This window comes from Populus alba, chromosome 2 (assembly GCF_005239225.2).
Source record: "Populus alba chromosome 2, ASM523922v2, whole genome shotgun sequence".
NCBI lineage: Eukaryota > Viridiplantae > Streptophyta > Magnoliopsida > Malpighiales > Salicaceae > Populus > Populus alba.
In genome coordinates, this window is record NC_133285.1 from 17,432,226 (window position 1) to 17,455,061 (window position 22,836).

Below are 22,836 nucleotides of genomic sequence, written 5' to 3' on the forward strand. Positions count from 1 at the left end.
AGGATATTTCCGGTGAGGCATTGAATGCAGTCGCTGCTGTCTGAGGAAACCAGAGAGATATCATACTATACACATTGATAGCCAAAGAAAGAAAGTTTGTTGTATAATTCAGCACTTCATTGTATGTGATAGAGATGCTCCTTCATAGTTTATATGCTAAGCTAGTGACTCTTTTATATATTTGAAAATGATTAATAGAACAACTATCTAGACAGGATAGAGTGAGCTGTAACAAGAAAAAACACAGCTTACTTGACAAAAAGTCATTTCTTCAAGAAATTGTAGGATTGATTCTCATAATAAAAAAAATTAAAGAAAAATTGCCGAAAAAGTGGCATTTCACAAAGGCCTAATGGCCTATCTGTGGTCATTATATAGACAGAATGGAGCTGTCATATAAAATGGCTTCGACCTCTTAAAAGGAAGATTACTGCAGCTGTGGACCATTCAAAACTGGAGAGCACATCAGACAACCAAATTATAGCTTGAGAATTCAAGAGACAACAGCAGGAATTTTAATCTTTTGAAGATGAACTAAATGGTTCTATCTTTTGTGGCACTGATAGATTGCTTTCCAGCATAAATGAGAGATCATGCATCTGCGACATGAGCATCTCTACTTCATCAGCCTTGGATCTCGTATTTTCACCTTTCTTAAGATCTTCAGTGTTCCCATCATCTTGATTCACACTATCAATCCTGAAACATTCAACAGAAAAATCAATAACAGTTGCTTCGTTCAGCAATTATGAACAGAAGATCCAAATAAAACCATATGAAGAAAGAAGTTGGTCGCAAGATGGAGCCAGTATCATCTAGGCTGAAGATTTTCAGGTTAGGGTAATACTATACTACCAAAAGGAAAACTACTTCAAGCAGCCAGGGGAGTCCAGACTAGTCTCTAAAGAAACCCATGAGAGATGTCTTACAAAAGTTAGTAAAAGTTCATCCATCTAGTCGACTCTGTAGAAAATCAAGACTGACAATCAGATACGATTCCATATAGAACAGAGAATGCACTCTTGCAATAAAAAATCTTTCATGGATGGTTTTAATTTACCAAAAAAAAATTAAACAACAGGAACTTCAACATAATATTCCTCATGTAGAAACACCATGTACACATCTAGGTAATTTACCTTGAACCCAACCTTTAGCAAAATCATTTGCTTTTCACATAACTTCTTCACTCTATAGGTATGCTTCTCTCCCTTACCACGAGGACCGCAACCACAGTTCTCATTTGATCAGTAGAAATGCTAACCAGATTAGAAATGACAAGAAGGGAGTGGAACACTGCTGATAAAAAAATGCTAAGAAGTCTGTCTTCTTAACAAAACAGTGTATTGTATGCCAACAGTCTCACCCCAAATATACTTTGAATGAGGAAATCACTCTATAGGTATGCTTCTCTCCCTTACCACAAGGATCACAACCACAGTTCTTGTTTGATCAGTAGAAATGCAAACCATATTAGAAATGACAAGAAGGGAGTGGAGCACCACTGATAAAAGAAAGTGCTAAGAAGTCTGCCTTCTTAACAACACACTGTATTGTATGCCAACAGTCTCACCCCAAATATATTTTGAATGAGGAAATGAAGACTCATGTCCCTCAGACACTTGTTTTACCTCACAATACCAGAAATAGCTTGATGCAAAGCTCCAATCTCCTTGTAAATATACTCTCCATGCATCTAACTCCACCTCAATAGAACATCGCATGACTACCAGTCCAAACCGATTATCTACGACCATGTCTAACCAAACCCCTCTTTTCAAAAGATTGCCTACTCCTATCCAAGTTCATATCCACAATTATTTTCCTAGAAGCAAAATAGCAACATCACTAAGCATGTTGTGCAGCAACTCTCAACCAACTAACAATAATAATAGAGATTATGGATGAAAACTTTAAAGTGACTTCCTCAAGAAATCAATTAGTTAACAATTTTACTCTCTCGAACCAACCTAATCCTAAACGATATCTTCTGTTCAGGGAATATATAGAATAGGATGTTCAGTACTAAATAGGAATAACCTAAACATAGAAAATCCCACTTGGGATCTTTCATACTATAAAGAAAATTATCCTACTGAATAGAATCCCTATTCTTCTTATTTTTCTTTTCTGCCTTCTTTGACTGATACTATAGGTAACCTCTTCATGCATAAAATTTCATATGATATCAATGTGGAAGAAGACCTCAGTAATGAGGTAAGACCAAGGGATTGAACTTTCTTTCAAACGAGGGAATGTGGACTCTTCCAAATGTATATTTCTTTTGCACTCTTCAATTATATTATTTCATCAGAAAGAAGATCACAGAAACAATGTGATACAACATGATGCGGAAAATGTAACAAGCAAAAAACAAAATCAATTGCTATACGTCTCTAACTGGGATTCACACACTATTCTCATCAGCCTTCTGATGGATAAATATAAAAATAAAATACCAAATCAGAGTCTAAAAAACCCCAACCACTTACAGTCCCACCAACTGAAGTTGGAGCTTTGAAGGGAAAATTTGGAACAGTCCCACCCTACTGAATTTTTGCATTTACTGCCTGTTTTCAAGATTCAGACATAACAGCCTAAGTTTTGGATGCCTTGACAAAAGTTATCAAGGCTTGGATGAGTTGAGTAGAGAGGAAATTGAACATTGTACTTACCTATCTGAAACAGAAGTTTCTGCCTGCATGACATTAACTTCTGAAGAGCCATTTTGATTGTTTGATGTTCCTGAAAAGAAATCCGGCTGGGAAAAGCTACCAAAATCAACATCCTGTGAAATACTACTTCCGCCAAACAAGTTTATTTCAGATACCTGATCCACAGACGGCAAACTGTGATTAGCATCTTGTTTCAAAGAATTGTTTGAAGGCACTTGTACACTAGTTGAGCCACTAAAATCATTCCAAGCATCAAATGAATCGTCATTTTCATCAATGGTTTTATTCTCATCTGACTTGCTGGTGGTGGTGGTTTGCCACTGATTGTCTTGAGCCAAATCAACATTCATCATAGAAGAATTATTTGTGGTCCCCCTTTTTCCACCACCTTCATCAATTATGTCTAGTTTAAATAGCTCATCCTGGCCAGTTACCCCAGTGCCGGGAATACTCCATAGATCATCCTTAAAAGCACTGGATGCAGAAGAAGTTGCATTCTCATTTGTTTTTCCTTCAAGTAAGTCTTTAGCAGGACCAAAGACAGAGTCCATATGGGCAGAAAGATCAACTGAGGAAGAACTCACAAAAGGATCCGATGTTTTGGATTCCCGATGTTGGGTTCCAGAACCAGCAGATTGAAACTCAGCCTCCCAACCAGAAGACCAGTCACCACTTACATCTTTGTCAGACCCTCCAATTGTCTCAGAAGGCTGAACATTCTCAAACAAGCTAAGATTTCCATGACCTTGAACTGCATTTCCTCCCGTAGCATCCATATCTTTATTCAGCGTGAGCTGTTCTTGAGATAAAGCAGGAACAGAGTCTACCTTAGGTTCACCAAAGAAGTTGTTAAGATCAACTCCACCCAAATTCAAAGTACTCAAATTTTGTGCAGGAGTCTTGTCTGTAACGCTAGTTTCTGATCTCTCGGACTCAGAAGGCCATCTTATTTCCAAATCTAAGAGATCAGACAAGGGAAAGTTGTTTTGAGAAGTGCTCTGTCTTCTGTTTAATTCCTTCGCTTCAATAATCGATTCCACAATCTCCTGCACACAGCAAGCCCACATTTACCAAAAAAATCTTTCTAAAACACAGAAAAGTTTTACTGCTGGCAAAACATCCAAAGGAAAGGCCGTAGTATCACTCAAGCTCACAAAAACACTAGCTAAAATTCATCCTCATAAACCCACGAAGTCTAAACCTTTCTGATTAAGAAAACATCGTAAAGTTGTCAGCTTGGAGCTGTTTTCTTTATCTTTCATTTCCTTTTTTTCTCCGAAAAACAAGTGAGCAATAAAGTAACTGACAAAACAAAGAAAACAAAATAAAATCAAGAAAAACAAGGAAAGGACTGACCGATCCATCTAAGTGAAGAGATTGGAGAAACCAACGGGAACCGACAGTAGACATGAACTTGATTGGGTCAGGAGGAATATCCTGATTGTGCTGTCTCCCACAGAAGACACAAATTGTGGAATTTACACCTCTGAGGAGCCTTCCTTTGCAGTTCTTGCATCGAAGGTAAGGTGGAGAGGGGTCAATGTCGGAAATTGAGGAGTCATTGAGGGAGGCCAAATCGGGAAGCCAATCATTTTCTTCTAGGTTGTAAGAAGAGAGACCCGCCTCTTTACGCAGAGAGATCTGCAGCTCCCTTATGTCATCGTCCGGAATCTCGAACGCCATTGCAGCAGCAGCGGCACTGTCTGTCTTCGTTCCTGTGGAGATCTCTGATTCTTCTTTTGCTTTGATGATGAAGAAGACGAGGTGTTTTCGTGGATCTACCGGCTTCCTTTGAACGACAACGTTTTCCCGAGCTCAGTCAAAACGCATCGTTTAAGTTGGTGTTTTGGGGTGCTCTGGCCTCAGGCCCATCATACTCGCTGTGGAAACCGAAGAGCCTCTACGGGTTGAATTTGGGTTTCTTTTAGGTGACCCAGACCCATTGCCGGTCTGGCTAGTCCACCTATTCTTATTGGTAGAAGGAGATCGTGTGGGTCCAATTTTTTTAATTGGGAATATATCCATTATTATTAATAATAATTGTAATGATAAGAATTTGAGATCAAATTGATGGCTCTCATGTAGTTTCAGGTTTGAATTATGTGATAACTAATATAATGGTTATTGAAAGTTTATATGGTTGATAATTTTAGGACCTATAAAATTAATTAAAGTGCACATAAGCTGGTTCAAATACTCATGTTCATAAAAAAAAATAATAATAATAATTATACTTATAGGTGTATTTATGTAGGGTAAATATTGTTGAGTTGACTAATTAAACCGATAAATATTCTTATCACTAATGAATTGGTTTGGTTTTTTTATATATATAAAAAAAGCGGTTTTTTTAGTATGTAGTCAAATCAAATTTTCTAATTTATTTTAGACTTTTATTTTTTATTTAGACTGTTAAAATTTACTATGAGGAGCCTAAATTATTTAATGAAATCATCCTGCAAATATTGCTATCACTAATGAAAATTTCAAGAATATTCCTTTGGTCGAGGAAAGTAGCCTCAATTTATGTCAAAAACATGCCCTGCAAATACAAAAAACAAATGGGCATAATGATTACACACATTTCTCCCAAACATCTTAGAGTTTAGGAATGGAAAATATCTTTCACATCATACAATATCAATATACAATTGTCAATATATTATTTAGAAATAAAGGCATTATTGATTCCACTCACTCAAAAAATCAAAGTTAACTATCTATAAATACCCTTAATTTTTTAGTTAATTATCACTTGTTGTCATATGCAACTTTAACCATATTCTACAAAATAGCAAATCAATCTAAAATACATTAATTATTAAATTATTAAATAAAACATGTTAGTTTATAAAACAAATTACTTGACACAAGATTTTTATGGGTTTCAATATCATTTATCAAAGTTCTAATGTCAATTGAAATTGGTCTATGATACAACCAATTTTAATAACAAACAAGTGTTTACACTGTTGTTGGAGATTAGAAAAAAAAAAAATCTTTGATATTGGTTGAGTATGTAGTCGTCAATGCTAAAACTTAATTTGAATGCTATTATCAATACAAGAATAGCTAGCACATGTTATGAGACCTTTAAAATAATATTATATTTTAAAATATTATGCTTCCACCAACTTAAAATACATAACTTATCATTATTAGAATCCTCACAACTATCAACTAAATACCTCTCAACCTCATTTCTACTCTCCACAATATTTTCCTTCTCTAAATATTTTTTGAATTGAGCCAAAGTGATTGGCATATCATCTACCTTCGTGTCATCACTAGAATTAACTTTCATTGATCTATGGTATCATCTCCACTTCATCAGCTTTCAAAAAACAATTATACAAACTTACCAAAATATCTTTCACCTTCTTTATTAGCAATTGTACTCTATTATCATCATACAAGACATTAAAATGAAATTTCACATATTTCAACTTAAAATGTGAATCTAAGACAATAGTCGCATATAATAAAAAAAAAATTGAGTTTTTATATATCTCCCTAATATTTTTCAAACTTTAACATCATATTCTTTAACATTCCACTTATAAGATTATCCCCACTTCTATAAAATATTTAGGTAAAAAAATAATTTACAATCAATAATAATTAAATATTATGACTTGTGTAGACATGTAAATAAGTATTTGCAACATCCTTTATTAAAAAAATTATTCTTATTCAAACCCTTATCTTCACAATTCAATATTGTTAATACCAATTCTTTTGGACATGCCATAAATCATTACTAGTCTAAACAAACGTTTATTCTATCACTAAATAGTTCAGATTCTCTAATTGCTTATTGATCAGGACACTAATCCTAATACTCAAGAATTCAGTTTCTTTAATCGTCCGTCAATCAAAGCACCAATTCCATTAATCATGGTATTAGTTTCTTTGATTGCTCATTAACCAGGGCAACAATTTCATTAACCATGGAATTTCTTTTTAAAATTGCCCATTAACTAGGGCATTAATCCTATTAACCAAAGATTAGTTTCTTGATCCACTTAGGAATCAAGAAACTAATCTTATTAACTAGGGATTAGTTTATACAATCTACCTTTCATGCTTCTTAGTTTAAACCAAGATATAATTAAAGAATTTTTCAAATAATACTTAAACAATTAATTAGTTTCCTTAAAGGTGTTGCACACTTAGCTGATGTTGCGCAAGCAAAATAATCTCTTGCTGCTTATTAGATCCCGCTACCTCCCTTATACCAAAATAATCAATAAATTACTTATCATTCATCTACCATAAGAATCAATCTCATTTTCCACATAGATTTAAATATCTCATTTTTTTCGTATTGAAACTTCCATATTCTTGTCATGTATCATGTATATTCCTCTCTTTTTTTCATTAAATTTCATTTTTAATCAACATGACCTAATACGATTTATGTACTACTTAATTTAACCAAGTCTAATATTCTTACATATGCTTGGCTGAATTCCTTGTCCATAAAAAGAATAAAATTCCCTTTTGAATTCGTTATGATTATTCTATTCTTAAACCATAGAACAATCCAACAAAATTATTTAAACATAGCCCTCTATATTAACAAGATCAAAATTAAACCCTTTCCTTCATTAATATTCATAAACATCCAATTTCACACAATTCTAATCAATTGTATCAAAATATCTAATTATCCTAATTTTCCTCTTTGGTCGAAACCTTTGAGTGATAACGGAGGAATTTTTGTTTTTTTCATTTTTGAAATTACTCATTACCCAACCATATTTCATTATTACAAACATTATTCAATCATAATTGTATCATTTCAATAATCAACATCATAAATCTTCATTTTCACATAACCCTAATAATTGAAATTCTTCAACAAAACACAAAAATCATTGCAATTAATCTCCTCAGATATGTCTATTACCTTAATTGGATAATGTTTCCAAAGGTAAGAAAATCCAAGTGTCCCTCTTTCTCTCCATTTCCAAACCATAACTCTGATTTTTTTTTCTTCAAAACAACCAACCTAAACACTTATCCTCTTTTGATTACCTAACTATATTTAATCACTCTAATTAAATTTTTTTTTATGGGTTTAGCAAGAAATATGAAGAAAATCAAACAAACTCTCACCCTCTATTTTGGGAAGCAAACTGTCTACCATGAAAGAATAAATTGGGTATTTATAATCCAATTTTTCTATTATTTGCACATTGATCCCTATTATTTCATATTTTTTGTTTTACCCCACCAGCTTTTCTTCTTAAATAATTTGTACCATAACATTTTTTTCTCTATTTAATTTCATCCCTCTCATATTATCTGAAACTCTTTTATTTAGTCTAACCTATATTTTATTTTCAGATTAAATAAAATATTTTTTATTTTTTTTATCGAGATAGGTTTCAAACCGAGTTTTTACAAAAGATCTCTAAGGAACTTCACCAAAGATCTAGCATTTTATTCAATCCTTAAAATTAGATGGCTCTATGTTTTTGTTATTCCCTTTTGAATCAGCCTCCATAAAGTAACTCATATATTTAGGATCGCTTTCACTTAATCTTATATATATATATATATATATAATATATATATATATATATAAAACCTCTCAAATCTCTTAACAAATCTAACATTAGATAAGTTGAATTCCATCAAGTTACTATATCCAAACACACTAATTTCTTACACCCTATCTCACAAACCTGATTGCATTTCAAATTTTAACAACTGAAACATTAATATCTTTCAAGCCCTCACACATATGAGATTTACAATGTGTGCAAAACATCTAACAAGCAAATACTTATTTGACAATATAATAATTGGCCAAACTTGTATTACATTCTTCAAATATGCAATAATCAAATTATTAGATCTTGAATTATCTTCTGTAATAGCTAAAATGTTATCAATCCACCACTCTAGTAAACAATTCTAATAACTTAACCAATTGTCTCATCTTTATGGTTGAAAACTTGACATAATTTTAGAATTTTTTTATGCAAATTTCACTCATTATCAATTCAATAAGTTGTCAAGCGTATATAGTTAATGTTTTGGCTTGATGCCTAAGTATTAGTTGTTAAGCATACATGTTAACCCCTAAGAGTTTTCCTTAATTTTTTCTTTATTTTTCATATTAACTTTCAAACAATCTCTCATAATAGTTAAACAAGAAGGAACATTAAATCTAGATTGTACATTCTTAAGAATAATCCAAATCCTAAGCCTCTATAAAATTAAAATGCAACTCATCAAATATAATTATTTTTGCTAATGCATGTCTACACTCATCATAACTATAACATATTACCATAAGATTTCCCACATTTTAATCTCCTATTTCACCCTCTTATCTTTAAGTTCTAATACCAAATTATTTTGCTTCCTATCAACCAAAAAAGGAAATTTTTTGCATACTTTTAAATAACTCCACATATTACTTGTGTTATAAAAAAACAATATAACAAGCATAATTTTTTTCACAATAACTATATGTAACTTTAAGGGTTTCAAAATCACCATCAAGTTTCGTAAAATAATCCCAAATTTATGATTTTTTTTTCTATCAACAACATTTTTTCCTTAATGTAAGGAGTTGAAATTGTTTACATTTAATATTCATAGTGGATGCTTTACTGGCTGATATTGGGGTAATGTTTGAAGTTAGGGACAATGATTGATATTTGGTTAGTGGATGATGTATTTGTATTTTCAAGGTTTTTCATTTGTAATTAATATAAAAAACAATATCAATAATTATAATTGATAATGAATTAATAGAAGCTCATCATATTCACAATAACTGGAGCTATTCATTTCAACAAAAAAAGATGATATGCAAGAAGAAAGATAATTCCATATAAATGTAGTTTTGTAACCTAAATATTTTTCCAATAACTTAAAAATAAAAAGAAAATGAGTCATGTGCAGGGGGGAAAATAGAAAAAAAAAGGTTTTGCTTTTTCTTGTAAAGCCTTTTACTATGACACAACTTTTTAACTCAAATATTTTTTACTTTTTGAAAAATTATTTATATGTGATTTCTGAAGACAAAAACAAACATAATGTATAAATAGACAAAACATCTGACAATATTGATTCAAATATAAGATCATGCAAAACATGAGTTAATTTAAATATATTCAAATGTCTATGGATTATCCATTCAAGTAATACAACTAGCTAATATCTTGATCAAAACAAGCAAAAACACATGCAATGATCAAAACACAAGTAAATTATTGAGAAAAACAACAGTACATCAATGATCAAATAGTAAATAACATTAAGATAAGTCAAATTCATTACATGAAAGGAAAACATAAGGGAAAAGACTATAATAAAAAAACCTAAATGCAATTGAAATCTTAGTCTTTATTATTTTTTTGGTTTGATTGGTTTTTTATTTTTTTTTTCTCGTCCCTATGTTTATGGTATACTTAGAGATTGGATTTTGCTTCACTAAAGTCTATCATTTGATTTCATCTCTAACATGGTCGGATAAGGTTAGGTAAAGAACTTTCTATACTCGAGTATAATATTTTATTTTTTTAAAAATAAAATTAAAAATTAAAAAACAAACTATATTTTTGTTCATGAATCATAAAATTCTATATTTAAACTACAAATTCATATATACAATCATACTTTTTTTTTTCCACAAGTAATATGATAGAAACCCATATATTTTATTGAAAAATAAATTACAACTTTATAATAAAAAAAAAGGTTAAAAAACAAGTTGGTGCCTATTCAGGTGGATTTTTCTTGCATCCATTTCTACATCCAACTTTAGTTAAACTAAATCAAATTTTATCTATCTCTAATTTAACTAAAGTCAAATTTAATAATAAAAAAAATAATCAATACAACCAAATTAAATAATATTGGATAGCCGATGAATCATGTAAAACTGCTCATCTTTAGTCTAGTTCACTTATAAAAACTCGTTTAGCTCATACAATAAAAAAAAGACTAAGTTTTACTATCAAGTTCAAGCTCTTTTATTTTAGGGAAAATATATTTATATTCTAAAATTTGATAAGCTTAGAAATTAGCTCATTGATAACTATTTAGTTAAAATAACAGTTAGTTTGATCGAACTGCTTCTTCTTTTTTCTATGGCACATGTCTCATTTCAAGATTAATCTATCCACTAAGTTATCAAAATAAAATTATAAATGTTGAAATCAAATCAATGTTTTGGTTATTTGACAAAGTTTATTCAAAGTCTCAATGACCAAGTGTTCATGAGTTTAAATTTTACTATTATGTTATCACTAATCAAATTAATAAAATTAAACACAAGGTAATAATGGACTTGGATTTATGCAAGTTTAATTCTAGAATTTGTTTGATGGTTAAGGAGTTATGATATATATATATATATATATATATATATATATATATATATATATATATATTGACTTTCTAGGTTCAAATATTAGAATTAGCATGAGGATAATTTATTAACTTTTTTTTTAATACACCAAATCAATGTGAATAGGTGTCTTTAAAATCATTTGAAAAAAAAAAAAAATTAGTTGATATCCAAGCTAGTCTAAGCACACCTATCTAATGAGTTTTTTTTTTTTTTCAAAGTAGCAAAGTAGAAGAAGAAAAAAAATAATACAATTCAAAATTTAATTAGAAAAATATTATAATTTACCAGATGTAATTTTATTAAAAGAATTTAAAATCTTGAATTTTAAAAAAATAAATAAATATTATCTTTATTGCTATAAAGATAATATTTATTTATTTTGAAAAGATAATTTATTTAAGATATTAAAAATCCTTAAAATTAATTAATGATGGCCATTCAAAGTTTGTTTACCCTATATTTTGATATTATCATTAAAAGATATCCAAACTAAGATATCCTATTCCTAATTATTAAATCATTATCCCAAATTATACCGATAATTTTAGGAGCCGGAGAGATGACAATACTTGAAGTTTTGTCATTCATCACCATTAAGTCAATTTAATTAATTTGAAGGAGTTCTAAATTATCTTTTAAAAATAAATAAGTAAATATTATTTTTATGATCATTATAATAAATATAATATTTATTTAACTTTAAATATTTTTTTTTAAATCGAATAAAATTGTATCTATCATTTTTTTAAAGAGTTACAAATATCATTTATCACTTATTAAATTGTATTAGTTTTTTAATTAAATTTTAAACAGTGTTATTTTATCTTTATTTACTTTCTACTTTAAATTTTAAACGCCGACAAACGTCATGCTAACTGTTGAAATGATGAAAGACAGAAATGGTGGAAAAGAAATGGACATTTTTTTAAGGGCGGTAACACACCGACTACTAGTAATAGAGTCGACTCAAGAAAAGATTTTTTTGAGAGAGAGACATAAAGTCAATCAGATTCAATGACTCAATACCAGTTGTCATTTTTTTTCCTTCTCCAAATAAATTAACTAAACAGTGTTATTTAGATTTCAAGAAAATCTTGCTCGAGTAGTAGCAGAAGAAAGCACAAGTAATTGTGATTTCTTGAGCAGGAAATCTTATTAGTAGTAGATACTACATACAGATAGATAAGGAATGGCAACGAAGCAGCAGCAAGCGGCAGCGGTGAAGGTGGGGTTGGGGTTAATGGCAGTGTGTATAGCAGGATACATTCTGGGGCCGCCTCTTTACTGGCACTTGAAAGAAGGGTTTGTTGCTGTTGCTCGATCTTCTCCAATTTGCTCTCCTTGCGACTGTGATTGCTCTTCTCAGCCTCTCCTCTCCATCCCTCAAGGTTAATAGATCTATCGCTACCTCTATCTTTATATCATTTCTTTCTTTACTCCCCTCCATCACTTTTATTGTCATTCTCAAATAAAATGGCAAATCAGACAACTTCTTACAGAAATCTCAGGTACGCACTTTTTATCATGTTCAGACAATTCTGGGTTTTAGTTGTACTAGTTGGAAACCTAGTCTTAGTTAGATTCAGATCCATGCCAGACAGATATCTTCAAGTGTTTTAATTTGAAATCCAACCTTCATGTTCATGTGGATGCCTGTGCTATGTTTTGGATTCTCGAACTAAACAGTGTCTCGGTAGTGTCAAGCATCAATCCTTATAATTTCATAACCTAGTATGTGTATTTTTTTTGTATCCAAGGAGATACAGCATTTAATCATGTTTTAAATGCTTGTTTTAGGATATGCAATTATTTGAATGCTAAAAAATGGTGCTAGAGAGTAATGGAAAACCATTCTTGGACTGAACGGCTTTAATTTTCAGATTAAGATGTGCTTTTTATCATAGTATTAGAACCTTAATGACGGAGCACAAGGTGCAGATGGACTTGTGTAAGTTTTCACACTAAAGACTTTTCACTTGAGGGGTGGGTGTGATAGATAAAACAATTTGTAGAGCCTCATTCAATAGCTTAATTTTTTGGGTTGAGATGGTTCTTTTCAGATTTTTATTAGGTGAAGACCATGGTTGAATTTGCTGCACTAAGTTATGTAGAGACATTTTAGTGAAGCCATTTAGATGATTTTCTGTTGAGAAACACATTTGGCTATGGTTCCCGTCTTGGTTATCTGTGGTACTTGCTCTTCCTGTGATTTTTTCCATGCTTGGATATGCCGAGTGCCTTTTGATGGTCTGAAAGCATTGGTTAGTACAATTGCTTAAATGGATATGATAACGTGAAAATATAATTCTTGGCAGTTCAAAACGCTAATCAACAATATTTTGCCCGTGCTTTGTTATTCAATTGAAACTATTTCTTGTTCTTCTTTGAATACCTCAAAACTTCTGGTTTTCTTAACTTGGATCAAAACCCTTATATAGTCCTGCTCAAGAAAAGGTTGCCCCATGCGGCATTTTCTTGAACAAATTAATGTATTCTCCAATAGCTCATGTGAGACATTTATCTGATAGTTTAGATATAAATGCGATAATCATACATACTGTTATAGCTTGTAAAGCCCCAAACTTTCTGAATCATCTATGTTGGGATGCTTTGGCTATGGTTTTGTAACAGGGATGAAACATTTTTGAGACAAGTTACACCTTTAGTTTGTGTTTGTTCATTTGTGTGCTTGTTCATTGTGTTTTGACCTGGCTTTTGATGCAGAATACAAAATTGTATTCCTGTAGCTTCATACATAATCTGCTTGCTGAATGTCACTCCCACTGAATTATTTGCATGAGTATATTGGTTTCTAGGTCAATTATGTCAGTTTGAATTTTGTGCTGGTGTATTTGATAAGTTACATAATTCGTCATGTTTATACTTACTTCAATTCTTTGTCCATTTTCTGCAGGATTGAGCAATGCATCATCCTTCACAGGTTAGTTTATCTGTCTTGAATTAACTTTATTTGAATGGGAGATCATTTGTAATTTCAAAACCGAACAGCTTAAGCACTTTCCTTTTCTTGGTTCTATATGCATGTGCATGAGAAGGGAAATAGAAGAAATGTTGCTACAGTCTACCTGCATTTAATAGCTTGTTTTCTGTTGAAGTATGATTTATATTTTTAAGTTACGGGAAAATTTTACTAAACTCCTTCAGACTTTGGCAAAAATGTAGAGGCTGTCCCATGAATTCTGAAATTACCCAGAAATTAACTTATCACAGTTGTTAACTATATATATGATGTTATCAAAGGATGATTTCTGAAATATTTCCCTCATTCATTGGGGAAATGGATAAACATTACTAAGCCACAGTTAACACCTTTTCTATTTTATTTTCTCTCTGCAATCATTTCATCAGGTTCTCTTTCCCCCCAAAATCTGGTTAGAATATATAAATTTTTGTCTAGTTCAGTGAATGTGATTTTTCCAATTATTGTGACAATTTAAGTTGTTTTCCACTACATATTTTCTTATTTGCTGACCCAATTTCAGAAATCAATTTGCTTTTTAGATGGCACATATTGCAAATGATAATATTGCTTCATATGACGAAATTTTACTCATATTTTTTCACTGTTTCTATAAAGCTGTCTTATGCTATAACTGGGAGGTATTTGCGTTTCTCTTTTTTCTTTTCTTTAAACTTTATTGGTAGTCACATGAAGAAGGCTGAGAAGTGTGTTAAGTTAAAATATTTAAGCTTCTGCACGGATGTTTCTTTTCCTAAGTGACATTTATTGTTATTACAAATAACTGTCTTGCTCTCAGAGGCTGTTAAACCTAACAGGCTTTTTCTTTTGATTGGTTGCTTGTCTTTTTCCTTGAGCTATGCCAGCTTGTTTGTAGAGGCATGACCATCTGTGATCCTTAAACAATCCCCAAGTCATGCAACATTATTGAGGAAATTCAGAATTTATCATCTATGCTGTTCCTTTCAAACATTCATGCATCCTCTAATGCTTATGCTTTGTTCTTTTATTTGCATGCGTTTTATGGAAACTGGAAAGTGTTGAGGGTATTATAGCTATGCTAAGAAAAACAATAACAAAACTCCTGTTATCTGTCATTACTTACAATGACCATCTGACTCTTATGTTGTTTAATTTTATCTGCGTACTTGAAAGAAACTTCAAAACTATTAACGGAGCATGGTTTTCTGGTTTAACTTAGGGTGCAGTGCACATATGTATATGTATTTCAAAATAACTCTCTTATCAAACTTCATTTCATTATGTGCTTTATGTTTGGTATTCAGTAATAAACCATAAAATGTTATGTGAATGATATGATTGAACCATGGTGTCATGGTATCTCATTCTGCCTGGCATATATTATGCAGACTGTGCGAAGCATGATCCAGAGGTGAATGAAGATACTGAGAAGAATTTTGCAGAGCTACTGAAAGAGGAATTGCAGCTGCGGGAAATTGAAGCACTAGAGAATCAGCGGCGGGCTGATATAGCTCTGCTTGAGGCTAAGAAGATTGCATCGCAGTACCAAAAGGAAGCTGACAAATGCAATTCAGGGATGGAAACCTGTGAAGGAGCAAGGGAGAAAGCAGAAGCCACATTAGCAGCACAAAAGAAATTAACATCAATCTGGGAGCTAAGGGCGCGTCAAAGAGGATGGAAAGATGGGGCTGCCAAGTCCCACACCTAATCTCAGGGAAATGTCCAGTCTCTGTAAAAGATCCGCCATGGCCTCGTGAAACCTGCTCCTCTTCTTGGTACTATGGTATTATATTCACAGCCAAGTCAGCATGATACGAATATGATTTATATTTGAGATTGTAACAGTCAAGTATACCGATATCAAGAAGCCTTTTGAAACTATTAAACTGTTGAAAAAGCCCCAAAGTGCAGTCCTGCTGTTACCTTTAGTAAAATGTTTTGCTTGTCAAATTCTAGAAGTAGAGATTGATTCATTTATTTTAATGAAAAAAACAGCAGATAATATGTCTGCAAGTGTCTAGCTTGCTACCGCTGTGATTTTTCAATTAAATATATTATGTGCTGCTCGGATACATTAGCATTTCCACCATTAACTGCAGTTGGTGATGTACGGATGAGCTACAGGACCAGTGAAATCCTTTTCAGCTAGCCCGAGCAATCACCCGCCCTAAAAGCGTTATCGAGGGGTCTTACAATCTGCATGGCGGAAGGGTAATTGGCAACGTAACGTGGCGAGATTAGTGTAGCCTTTTTGTTCTATATATATATATATATATATATATATATATATAGACACATGTAGATAAAACCTATAATTTTACTTGAAAAAGAAAAAATGATGGACAATAGACCACTTAAATGGTTTTGATCTTGGTTGAAGGAAGTAAAATACTGCTAAGAAGTGTGGTTGTAATTATTTTTTAAAGTGTTTTTTACTTAGAAAAGTATGTTAATAATATATATTTTTTTATTTTTTAAATTTTTTTTTTTAAATTAGTATATTAAAATGATTTGAAAACATCTAAAACATATTAATTTAAAATAAAAAAAAATTAAATTTTTTTTAAAAGCACTTTTAAAATCAGCGTATATATCAAACAAACTTTATGTGTTGTCGAACAATTTTTTCAAAAAAACTAACAGTATTTGGGAGTTCAAATATGAAACATAAATGAAAAACAACTATTTTTATTCCTTTGATCTATAGAAGCATTATTGTCTACAAAAATATATGGTCACTCATATGTTGGGTTCCTGAATATTATACACGCATCGGAAAAAAATAAAACAAAATTATTCAAGAGTTTCTAGGATTTCGTTGAATAAATCTAGAGTTATTTAGAGATTTATTACCTGAAAATATAATCTTCTTCAGTTTTGAATAGTTTTTTAAAGGCTGGGTTGTTCAGGTTATTTACTTGTCCCGCCTCCAATATTAGTCCACATGAACCACTAATGAGAAATTTTTCAAATTTCTATTTAGGAGAGGTAATGTTATGCCTAGAATGCTAGCTTTATATTCAGTAACTTACCTAGTTTTTCAGTCTAACAAACAACCACTCAAATTCCTTATTATTTATAGAGATAATGTCTAATTATCCCTCGAATGAATTCATATATTAATTCATGATGATTTTATAAATTAACTTCACCAAGTAATTACTTGATTTTTCTAAATCTATAAATATAATCATGTATTAATTATATTACTTAATTTCTAAAATATATTATAATTAAGTCATACTTAATTAGATTTTTTCAGTTTAATTTCTAACTAATGGTTCTTAATGTGTATGACCTCATTAGATTTCTAATATGTTGACCCAAATATAAATTATAATTCTAATTAAATAAATTAAAATTTTAATTTATTATCAATTCAATAATTAATTAATTTATATTTAAACATCAGGTGTATCATGTAGCAACATGTTATGATCTCTAAATATTAAAAAATTATTAGTAGTTTGACTTAATTTTACATTGATCAGTTTTTTTAGTGTAATTAATATTTTTTTATTAATAATATTATAATTTAAAATTAAAATATAAAGAATATTTGTCATATTAAATTATATTTGTTATTTATGTAATAGTCATTATTTAATAATAGGATTTGATTACAGTAATCAAAGAGTAAGCCCAAATTTGTTTGACATATAATGTGACCCCCAAATTTATAGTAAGCCAGTACGATTCTCGTCTACGGAGTCACCACAAGTTAGCCTTGCCCAGTACTGAAGGAATAAAGATGCACAAAGAATTTTTATTTATTTTTATGTTTTAAAAATATATTTAATAAAAATTTAAAAAAAATTTATTTGAAATTAATTTTTTTTTTTATATTTTAAAATTATTTTGATATATTGATGTTAAAAACAATTTTTAAAAATTAAAAAAATATATTATTTTAATATATTTATAAATTAAAAATATTTTAAAAAACAATCATAGCCCGTTTTCTCAAAAGGTAGAAATCGATCATATAGCTTATCCATTTTCCCGTAGACGAGAATCATACCGGGAATTTGGAATATAAGTTATTTTTATGGATCAAGCGGGTCTTACGGACAATTTATATATATGCCTAACTCATAAAGCACACAATAACCCAAAACTATATGGTATAATATGATGGTATAACTTTTACACTGCAATTCATTTGGTTTTATTGATAAAAAATTTCTGTTGATAATTACTAATTACTAATAAATACATGAATATAAAATTTTATCGATAAAAATCATTGTAATATACTAATAAAATTAAGAATTTCATCCATATTTATATTTGTATTTGTTAATTTTCAGCAGTGTCATAAGAAATTACGGTAACTCAATTAAAAGATTTATTACGTGGACAACCATGTATGAAGCTACTTTAAAAAAAGAGTTCATAAATCAATACAAATAGAACCCACTTTAGTATTGAAAGCTTAGTAGTGCAAGAACAAACAAAATCTCTACAGTAACACATACTATTTCTATAGACAGACTAGCACTAGTAGTGGAGTTATGTTTTATGATGCAGTATAATTATACGAACCAACCAAGTCTTGGGCCAAGAGGCGTAAAGCCGCTCTATATGTGAATTTTCTTGCGAACAAAAAACAAGGCGTATGTCTGTTGTTGACATGACACATCTCACTTTGATTTCCTTGTTTACGGGATATAGAGTTGATAACCTGTGATTATATTAAAAAAAAAAAAAAAAAAAAAAAAAACAGAAGAAGAAGAAGAAGAAGAAGAAGAAGAATTAGATGATGGCTCTTGGCAAGTGGAAACTTAAATAACAGGAAGGTCATAATCTGATCTTGAATATACATGTAAAGTTAATTTGTCTCTATATATATTTAGAGAAATTCAATGTATATATATATAAAAGAGTGAATATGAAGTCAAAAAACATGCCATGAAGCTAAAACTATTTCTGCACAAACCTAACTACTTCAAATTTTTCGATTGGTGAGATCATTTTTTAATATAATATCAGAATTTTAGTTAAATTTTGAAAATTAAATAGTCGAGTTCAAATCTTAATAAAAAATCGGTGGCAATGAGATTGGATGATATCAAGCCATGCTTTTGAGTGAGTGAAGCTGTCAAATACTAGCTGCAATGTGTGTCACAGTGTGTTTATGTAGCTAAAAACGAAACTTACTTTTATTTCTTTGATTTTCTTAGCACTGGCATCATCGTAATCGAAAGTTACAGGGTGCCATGACGTTTGCGCCTTAGTGACAGAGTGATTCCACATGGTAAAGGTCAGTGTTCTTCTTTCAAGTTCATCTTCAAGCCCATTCATCTTAATGCAGATCATAAATTAAAAAGATAAACTGAATCCATATTGTAAAGATCATAATTAGACAAGAACAAGAGACATGATGGCTGGCTGCTTACAGCAAGTAATGTCTGCACATAATGTTCGTCTGGAATACAGTTGCGATGCTGTTTGAAGATCCGCAGCAAGGTTTGCAGAGAATACTGTGCTATGTCCTATGCATGCATGAACTGAGACAATCAATCGGTTATTTAAACAAGCAAAAACAACATCGTCATGTTTTTTTTTTTTTTCTTTTCTGATATGAAACTATAAAAAGCAGTCACTTACAAGTATTTGATGAATCTCCTTTCGATTATCCACATCCTTGGGAGGCCATCGCTGGAAGAAGTTAAACATTACAATATGGATTGCTGATAGAAATCCCACGAGCAAAAAATGATATGGATTGCAATCATCATAGCTTTCTTCATAAGAATAAATAAAAACTTCAAGGCCCTTAATTATATATATATATATATATATATATATATATATACCTTGCAAAATTCCTTGAATATAGGGAAAACAAAATAATCTTCAGCCAACTATCTTTGCATGTCTTCTAACCAGAGAGATCCACTGCAATCAGTGCATCGAATGAATAATTAAGTTACAAGATTAACAGTGCGAATATTTGAAAAAAAAAAAAAAAAAAAACATGGGTTTCCTTTCTCCAATACTTGATTCTTTTTTTTTTTTTTTAAATCCTAAATGCAGATCATGAATCACAAATTTTAGAGTTCACAAAATGAAGCTGATAAAATAGATAAAGGGCTCATATTCAGTTGTTATTCAAGGGACATTTAGTAATTTGCATGAACCATTACATTTTAGCCAAGAAAATAATAATAAATCATATGTTTATTATTTTTATTATTATTATTATTATTATTATTAATATGGGTGTCAGACTAGCTTATGCATGCACCTCTTGATTAATTCCTACGGCCTGAAATTAACGACCATATAAGTCAATAATTATCATATTAGCAACTATAAGACTCGTACTTGAAACCACAAGGAAAACAAACTCTTTAATTCCAAGCTCTTAAGGTCATATATCTAAAATGATAGTTCCAAATCTCTTGGATCACCAAATGTTTTAACCAAAATAAATTAGTCTTTTATTACCATTAGCACCACCTGCTTTTACAACTAGATTGTATGTATCTAAAATGATTGTTCTAAATCTCTTATAGGATTACAAAATGTTTTACCAAAATAAATTAATCAACTCCAATATGGTGATTAAATGTAATTAAGCATTTTAAAAGTATAGAATTAAGAACCTGAGATCCTTTTCGCCATTTGTCCCTTCGTATAACAGGTGACATCTTGGGACTATAACGATCTTCTTCAACGTCAATGAAGCTAGAAAAACATATATTAGAAACTCCACTCCACTAACTCTGTGTTAGAAATTAAAACTACGTACCAAATATAAGAGCAAATTAACAATTTTTACGTATCGGATGTTTTTTCAACACACCTATCGACAAAGCTTTTTGAAGAAGACATTAAATAGCTATATAAATAGCTGAAGCTGTACAAAGGAACACAGCTGCAAAGCAAACAACTATGAAGTGAAAAGAAGTGACAAAGGTAAACGAGAAGCATGTTCTTGTTAAATTTATGTAAAATATGCGCAAGAAATCCATTTCGAGTGCATCAAAATGCACCTGTCTGAAAGAAGAACAAATCTTTGATTGGCAGGATCATGGAGAGCTGCTAAAAGTAGTAGCTTCTCTGCTTCTATCATACTTGATTCTCCCCATATCACCTGCAGCAAAAACATTATGGGATGCATAAATTCGAATCTACTTTTATTTGAAAATCTCAAGGAGGAAACATGATATGTTGGAAATGAAACCAAGATAATTAGTGAAAAAAGAGTAAAAATGAACAAAAAAAACTGAGTACAATAGATTGAATTGAATGAGTACCTGAATACTACAGTTTAGTTGCTGACCATAAAAAAATGCAGACCTTGTTGTTGTTCCATTGAAGACAAAACCAGGTGTGGAATGAACATAAATTGAGAATTTCGCTGCATCAACATTCTGAAACACTCATCAAAATTATTTCCAAAATTAAACACTTCCATTTCATCCTTTTTTATGAACACATGCAATTTCTTTATATATATATATATATATATATATATATATATCCTTGATTTTTAACACTGCCATCCATTTTTTCCTTTTGAACCATCATGGTAAACAAGAAAGAAATACAAACCTTGAAGAAGGAATCCCACAGAAAATCAAGGGGGAGATCACGACGAGCAAGAAACAGAAAAGCAATTTTCGGTGTGCCTTCAAAAAGATGATACCTTGAAGAGGGAGATGTATGAAAAGCAGGAGGATGCAGGGAAGGAAGCTTGACATGAGAGTGAAGCTTGAGATAAGCAAAAAGACAGTATGACAGGGAAAAGAGGGCAATCACTATCTTGAAGCCAAACCAGAGGAGATGGCGTGGCTTTGATGATCTCATTTTTTTCATCATGTCATGGCTTACGCTGTGAAACTCCTTATAATACATTGTGTGAGTTTAGAGAAACAGATCGTAAAGAGATATATTAAAAGAGTGCTTTAAGTGTGAGCTTTGAATATGAGAGAGAATATTTATTTAATAGCAAGAAAGCTGAAACTCCATGGAAGACATATTGGAAGTTCATCTTCTAACGTTTTTCCTAGAAGAAACCATTGGAAAATTAATGGCAACAAATTATTACAAGCTTGGAGCCGTTTGGCACACCTAAAACAAACCATAAAATGGGATTTCATTACTTTCTCATGACTCATGATCACAAAAATAAAAATAAATAAATAAATAAATTGAAAAGGAAAAGATGGTGAGCATGTTATACATGATTCATATCCTAAATGTTTATCCCACCAAGATAATTACACAGCCATTAAAGAAGATATGAGGATTCTATTGTATAAAAAATGAAAATTGAAACATTAATATAATTAAAATAAATTATAAAAAAAAATAAAAAATAAATAGTCGCAAAGAATTCTTGCTAATATGTTCTATTAAACTCAAAATTCATTATTTGAAAGAATACAAGATTTTCTCTCTCTCTCTCTCTATATATATATATATATATTTGGGAAGTTGAGAAATTAAACATTAATTGTGGGATTTTCAGGCGTAAGCTATATTTGCTCGCTCGGCTCAACTTGGTCTCAGGCCTTCAACCACAAGCCCCGAGTCCTTGATTTGGGTTTTGATTTGGTTGTAAAATATTTTTTTAATTTTTTAAAAAATATATTTTTTAGGTCATTTTATTTAATCCGTCTATAAACAAATAGTCTAAATAATAAGCTTCCAATTCCTAAACAATTTTATTTTTTAAGTAAAAACATATAGTTTTCAAGAAAGAAATTGTCAGGTTTTTATCTAATTATAGTGGGTAATTAAAATAAAATGAAGGGAATTAATTATGTTAATTGCTAGAATTAATTCTACAGTAGTTTGGATTTAAAATC

At 30.7% G+C, this 22,836-nt stretch overlaps 2 protein-coding genes and 1 pseudogene across 5 annotated transcripts; 1 reads left to right on the forward strand and 2 right to left on the reverse strand.

Annotated features, from left to right (window-relative positions):
* Window positions 1-252: 252 nt before the first annotated feature.
* LOC118031959 (uncharacterized) lies at window positions 253-4,477 on the reverse strand. 4 transcript variants are annotated; one of them, XM_035036509.2, is made up of 4 exons: window positions 4,032-4,475; window positions 2,831-3,721; window positions 2,676-2,761; window positions 253-699 (listed from the first exon to the last, which is right to left on the reverse strand). In XM_035036509.2, exons 1-4 carry the CDS (start codon window positions 4,356-4,358, stop codon window positions 516-518), a joined length of 1,488 nt encoding a protein of 495 aa, XP_034892400.1. In that variant the 5' UTR covers window positions 4,359-4,475; the 3' UTR covers window positions 253-515. The 4 variants fall into 4 exon arrangements, with proteins under 4 accessions (XP_034892400.1, XP_034892399.1, XP_073263867.1 ...); XM_073407766.1 differs by lacking the exon at window positions 253-699 and adding an exon at window positions 2,493-2,570 and having other exon boundaries at window positions 4,032-4,477; XM_035036508.2 differs by having other exon boundaries at window positions 2,676-3,721; window positions 4,032-4,473.
* A 7,501-nt stretch (window positions 4,478-11,978) lies between these two features.
* On the forward strand, window positions 11,979-16,034 carry LOC118031970 (uncharacterized). The gene is made up of 3 exons (XM_035036518.2): window positions 11,979-12,440; window positions 13,967-13,993; window positions 15,403-16,034. Exons 1-3 carry the CDS (start codon window positions 12,242-12,244, stop codon window positions 15,720-15,722), a joined length of 546 nt encoding a protein of 181 aa, XP_034892409.1. The 5' UTR covers window positions 11,979-12,241; the 3' UTR covers window positions 15,723-16,034.
* A 2,368-nt stretch (window positions 16,035-18,402) lies between these two features.
* Window positions 18,403-21,832, reverse strand: LOC118032013 (glycosyltransferase BC10-like; annotated as a pseudogene).
* Window positions 21,833-22,836: the final 1,004 nt, after the last annotated feature.